At 36.4% G+C, this 6669-nt stretch overlaps 1 protein-coding gene across 1 annotated transcript in view; it reads left to right on the forward strand.

Annotated features, from left to right (window-relative positions):
- Nucleotides 1-4401, forward strand: part of ASB5 (ankyrin repeat and SOCS box containing 5) — a gene marked incomplete at its 5' end in the record, with an annotated part of 4603 nt that extends 202 nt beyond the window's left edge. The window contains 3 exons of the mRNA XM_010289655.1: nt 93-227; nt 2072-2263; nt 3675-4401. Of these exons, the coding sequence (XP_010287957.1) occupies nt 93-227; nt 2072-2263; nt 3675-3802 (455 nt within the window). The remainder of the gene's footprint in view (nt 1-92; nt 228-2071; nt 2264-3674) is intronic.
- Nucleotides 4402-6669: the final 2268 nt, after the last annotated feature.

Here is a 6669-nt window from a genome sequence, read left to right on the forward strand (position 1 = left end):
ATCTCAGTAATAGTGTTAAGAAATGTGTCCGGTTTTGTCTATGAGACAGCTTACTGAAGTCGAGCAAATTCTGTCATGCTTTGTATGGACAGGTCACAGCGAATGTCTGGAGGTGCTGATATCCTGGGGTATAGATGTTGACCAAGATCTTCCTCATTTAGGAACACCTCTGTATGTAGCATGTGTTTCACAGCAGATCCATTGTATTCGAAAGCTTCTTTATGCAGGTATGTCATGACTTAAGTAAAAATATTACTAGTTTGTAAAATAAGCATACCGTACTCACCTTTGAAGTGAGCTGTGCTCAGTGAGTGAAATGAGCAGCCTTGCCTGCAGGGCTCTACTTCTAAGTTTATTATGTGATGCATGTTTTCTTACAATAACTTACCATGTCTTTCATTTTTTTGTGGCATAGCAAGCATATGAGGGAAAAAGGAAGGAAGACCAATAAGAATGGATGTTCAAAGTTTTTAGCACCTACTACAGCTTTGTAGATGTTCATTTTCTGTAGGAAAAACAAAGGTAAAATATCAGCACTGAGAAAGCAATTTTATATAGCAATCATTGAGCTTTCAGAGAAACTTTTTTAGCAGTGTAGTCCCACTCTTTTTCATTCTTCAGCATGTTCTGATTGATCTTTTTACAAGACATAGAGGCTGAGTTGCAGGGAGAAGAGGTAAGGTAAAAGGCATTTGATCCTAAATTTCACATTATTTATTTTATCAATGGGAAAGAGATGTTGGAAGCAGACTCTGTTTCAGCACAAGTCCAGGGACACCATCAGCATAGCTAAAGGATCATTTGCTGTGTTTCAGGTAGTGACACACAGGGCTTTGGTGTTCTGCAGCACAATGAATGAAAATGTATACATGAACAATTACAGACTTGCCATCATTTCACCAGAATTGTTTTTCTAGTTAATTGCACTTCATTTAGAACTTAAGCAAGCAGTTAAATAGTTTCTCATTGAGTCGGTCTCCTTGTATGATTAACTATCCTATGTCATGATTTTTATGTTTAAGAACCGCAGAAGTATAATTAGCATATTTTGGGATTCAAATTCTACCATTCGTTAAAAGCAGTAACAGAAGGGCATATTCTACATTCGTTGGTGCCCTGAAGTAGAAAAGGGCATGTAAATAGAGAATATAAGTAACAACTTATGTCAATCTGATTTTGTTCATATTTTATCAGCTTATTAAAATGTATTAGAAGTTGTAAAGCAAATAAACAATGAAATAGGCAAGAGAATGGTACTGTGGAAGTATTCTCAAATTGTTAATACTGAGAACAGTGAGGTACTCGGACTTCAAATCTAATTGCTAGGTCTGTGGTATTATTAAATTATTTTACTCAAATGGGAATTAACAAGGCAAAAAGTGTTAAATCAGGGAGAAAAGTTGGTACAGAAGCCAATTTTTGGTTTCACAAGATGAGTAAAACTCTCTTAAGAAGGCTGTGTTTTTCTTCTGTTTAGAATAGTCTAGAAAACTGTTGGGGCAAACCCAGTTTTAGGGGGACTAACAGTTTGCCTATAAAGTAAATTCTTCCATACTAGCTTGTTTTGTTTAACTCTTGTATGAATAATTTTTTTCTTGAATACAAACGCATTATTGCAAACTAATTTAGTCCATTTTAATTCCAAATACATTAGCAATTCCTTATTAATACAAAGGTGTAATAATTAGTTACCAAAATGTAAATACTAAACTTCAGTTTAGTGATTCTTTTTAAAGACTTAAATAAGGAAACTATATTTTTATGTAGTGCAAATTTTCTTAAAATGTACTTTTTTATAATTAAGGCAACAATGATGCTCACCTTTTGATTTCTCTTTTCCTCCTTTAAAATCTAGTTGTGCTTGGGTAATAAAATCTAGGATAAGTGTCTGTGTTCAAAAAACCCCACTGGTATGATTAGCTATAGTGCTATACAATAAAATTAATAAAGTAGCTAAATTCACTGTGGCATTCTAGGACAGTGGGGTTTTTTGTTTTGCAACATCATTTTTACTCAATAACAATTTTAATTAATTTCTTCGTATGCCTCTTTATGTGCATCTACCCACCAGGTGCCAATGTGCAGAAGGGAAAGCACTTGGAAACTCCACTCCATGCTGCTGCCCAGCATTCTAGTACAGAGATCGTAAACTTACTCCTTGAATTTGGAGCAGACATAAATGCCAAAAATACAGATTTTGAGAGGCCTGTTGACTTAGCTGCTCCAAGCAGTTTAGTGGAGAGAGTGCTGCTCCTCCATGAAGGTAAGTTTTACATGCATGTTTTTGCAACTATAACTTGTATTCTTAAAAAAAAACAACCCACAAACAAAAACAAAAACCCAACAAAAAAAACCCCACCCCCCAAAAAAACCCAACAGCCCAAACAACCCATGTTATAGAAGCTAACATTGTGCTTTATGAAATGAATATGTTAACATTCAGTTAAATTCCTTTCTACCTATAAAAATACCCAATAATATTTAATCTCAGGCCAGAGCCTGTTGACCAAGCAGCATCAGAATTTATACAAGCTGAAAATGTATCATCTTATGCTTATTGGGTGTTTACACAATTACGCATTAAAGCTACATTTGTATTGGCTGTTACAGACCTTGTTAAAAAGAAATCAGATTAAAAATATATTTCATTTTGGCCAGCTGTCCCAATATTTTTAAAAATATATTTTTAAGTGTATATAAAGCATTTTATTTTTATTGTAGGCAAAAAGTATAGTAAGTTTCATTTTCTATGTTTACTTTACTGAATTATAAGTGCCTGAGAAATAAGAGTCGACACTTAAAAGTCCCTTAAAACTCTTAAAGGTCTGTTGCCTGAGAGAGAGATTATATCCCAAAGGGAACTGGATTTGTTCAGACTGACCTGAACAGTGTAAGTAAGCCACAAGACAGAGGTGGGAAATAAGCAGAAAAACAATAACCTCTTTAAAGTTGAACTGACAAGTAGCATTGATTAAATGTTTTCTTCCAGAAAACATCTCTGTAGTCTGAATGCTGTTAAAAAAAAACCTCTAAAACCAGTTGGTTATCACAAAATTACCAAGGCTAGTAGGATTTTAAAAGCCACAGCAAAGATGTCAAAAAAAAAAAAGAAAAGAAAAAAAAGAAAAGAAAAGAATTGTCATGAAACATGGATGGTTTTATTGGCCAGAGAGACACAGCAATGTGTTCATCCCAAGGGGGGCATAGAGGGACAAAGGCATTATCGTGAGCTAGTAAGACATGGTCCAGGATCTCAGGGTATTTGGCCTGATTATTCTTGTTGCAGTGATGTATTCGTAGGGTAGCTTGTAGTGCTGTAGCATGTATTTCACCTGTTCTATGAATTAAAAAAAAACAACAAACCAAAACCATCGTTTTTAAAGTTGTTGACATCATATATTTTCTGGGAGCAGGTTTTTAATGTAAAAACAGAAATTAGTTGCTGACCTGAGCTTGCTTTTTTGAGTATATCCCTGATTATTAAGAAGGTTTCAGCAGTCCCAGTCTTTATCTTTGAGGACAAAAGGGCTATGAATGAAAAGGAAGGAAAAGGACAAACTTGCAAAGTGTGAACTTTTTTTTTTTGAAATGTCATTATTGTGCAAGACTGTTGTAAATCAAAGTACTGGCTTTTATAGTTGTACAATTAAACTCCTTTCTTTTTTTCTTTGCAGCCACACCATCTTCTCTTTGTCAGCTCTGCCGACTATGTATCCGAAATTACATAGGAAGAGCTAGACTGCATCTTGTCCCACAACTCCAGTTGCCAACAATACTGAAGAATTTCTTACAGTATAGATAACATAGTAATGAACCTTTAGAAACTTGAATAACAAGTACTTTTTCTTCTTTCTGTTTATTGTATGTTTCATCTAAAGAACTGCTGGGCGGAAAAAAAGCCTTTTGCATATTACTTAAAAAAAAAAAAATCTTTGACACCTGGTGTTGGTATATAGCAATAATAATAATAATTGGGAGCCATTCAGCAACTGGTACCAAGGTGCTAATTAGGCTGAATTGAATAAGTGTGCTGATACTCTGGGAAATGATTGTCTAGCTTTAGCTTAACACTTACTAAGTAGCTTTAGTGCTGTTAATTTTAATTGTATTTATACTTTTAAAATTTGTTTGACACACCTGAACCACAAAGAATTTCTTCATTATTATTTGTTAAGCTTGTCCATTTGGAGTCATTATTTTCTGTATTTTTAAATTTCTATTGTTTGTGTACCTAAAAATACTTGGTGATAGGTGCACTATACACATTGATTAAAAATAAAACAAATAAATGTCAATTTTTCTTCTTTTTCTTTACACAGACAATTCATTAATGGCAGTGTGAAACTTCCTTTATTCTTCCTTACTGCTTGTGCTGTGAATTAGAATTATGCTGCTGTGAACATAATCAGTTTTTTCAGCCATACCCAGTTTATAGATTCTGTTTATTAGTACAATTGGTAACTTCAAAAATTCTAGAGGAATATTCCTCAAAAGCTTTAATGCTTCTGAACTTCTGATCTCTTGTAAAACAATTATCTGGGCTCTTTCTTTTTCATAACAAGGCTGTATCATAACTCATGGGCACATCAAATAATTATTTGCCTCAGAGAAAGGTATATATTATTGTACAGTATCTGTGAGGTTTCTGAAGGCATATTGTGTCCATGTGGATACTGAATCTTCAAGCTCACGGTCAGGAGGTGGATGCAAGGCTCCAGAAATACATCAGTTCTCTGCATCAGGGCAGGTATCGCTCTGAAAAGGACATTATTTCTCTTGCTGTCTAGTTTATAAACAATTACCCAGCTCCAAAAATCATGTTGCAGAATCCCAGAATGCTCTAGCAGACATTTCTGTGATCGGGTTGAAATTTCATTGTTCAGCTCTCTAGCCAGAGAAGGAATGCTGACACCCCCAAGAGACATTAGAAAGCCCAAAGGATTTCTGCCTCACTCATGCCCTTGCATGGTGATGACGGGCAGTCGTGTCAAAAAAGGTGATATGACTACTTCATTGAAATACAGCGCTCCTTCTCTCAGTCTTTTCATTTGGTCTTCCTCTGAGAACAGATTACTTCCTCAGTGACTCAGTTACTTCCTCAGATACTCAATTCCTGCAAACCAAAGCACAAGACACCTGAAAATTTACCACTTGCCCTTGGTGATTCACTCTCTTCCATTCCTTTTCAGTGATTCCTTTCAGTATTTATGTTCCCACTGGAAAGATGCTAAGTGAGGAACTAACTATAGAGGAAGTTTTTGCAAAGAAGAATGATTACTCGGTTGCTAGATTGTATCCACCTAATAAAAATGCAGGTCTCTGATACTTGCCCTTGTTAAAAGTAATCTTAATTTGCTTCTGTTCCCTGCAAAAACTCTAGTGAGGACCTTTTCTGGAGTCCCTGTAAAGGAAAAGTCAGATGCAAGTAAGAGGAACTGCTTAGGAGTCCATAATGTACGTATTCTGTCACGGAGCAAGTTGGGTGGTTTTGGTTTTCATCCAGAAACTAGTAATTTGTGGTTTTTATATATACCATTACTGTGTATTACTTCAAGAAACAAGGAAGTGCCAAGCAAGCCATGGCACTGTTGAACTTTTCTATGTACAGTGAGATCATTTAGACCCTCACCTTCAGGTGTGCACAGTGCTTTTCAAATTCCACTGGGGAAAAGTGTCATTAAAAAAAAAAGCGCTCTCATGCTCTATACAGTAAGATTAGTTTTCAGCAAGCACAGCTCTCCTGCAAAGCACCTGTTCAAGACAAAACTCAGTGATGTTAGAAGTTTTGCTGGGAGTCACATCAAAGTCCAAGCCATCTCATCGCAAATAGGTGTGTTCATGCTCTTGTGGCATTTGCAAGGTCTATTCCCACCATTCCCACAGATCCTTGCTGTCACTCAAAGAGCAAACAAGACCATTTTAAGAGTTCACGTGTATTTGATACTACTTTAATTCTATAGAATGGTAGACTGGCTGGAAGAGTAACACAGAACTAGTTTACAGTAATATTACTTCAATCTCAGGCAAGATGCATCTCATAATCTTTAATCTTTTGCTCCTAGATAATTACAAGAAAACAGAGTCACTTTGGCAAGCTGCGCCAAGCTGGATGGGCATCACTTCTGTTACTATGTAACGGGAACAAACAGAGCAGGGAATGGCTGCCGTTGCCTTGGCTGGCCTCGGGAGTGGAACAGGTCTCTGGCAGATCAGACCACGCTAATGCCACATACCAAAAATACATAGTAATGAAGTACCAGACACAGGTGTTTGGTAAAATTCATTCCAAAAAATTGATCCCTTGTTTAGCCCAGGAATGAAAGGAAAGAGGCTTGGTGGTGTTCTCATTGTGGGGGGGCAGCCGTTACAACGGAGCTCTGATGGGCTGAATTCTTAGTACGAAATAGATGTTAAGTAATGTATTAAAATACTAGGAGCCTGGATTGGAAACAAACATTGAACTGTGTCAGAGCACTGTTAAAGACTACTACAGCACACCCAGGTTTAGAAGGAGACTTCTTTACTGGCTGAAGTATCTCTTACATGAATTACTGTTACCAGCAAAAAAGTATCGCAAGACATTTTCAGGACAAAGAAAAAAAAAAAAGTAGTGTAATATCTCAATTCTGCCGGGAAGCGGCGAGCGGGCCTCGACGGCGAGGGAGGCGG

This window comes from Phaethon lepturus, unplaced genomic scaffold (genome assembly GCF_000687285.1).
Source record: "Phaethon lepturus isolate BGI_N335 unplaced genomic scaffold, ASM68728v1 scaffold33066, whole genome shotgun sequence".
NCBI classification, from domain to species: domain Eukaryota; kingdom Metazoa; phylum Chordata; class Aves; order Phaethontiformes; family Phaethontidae; genus Phaethon; species Phaethon lepturus.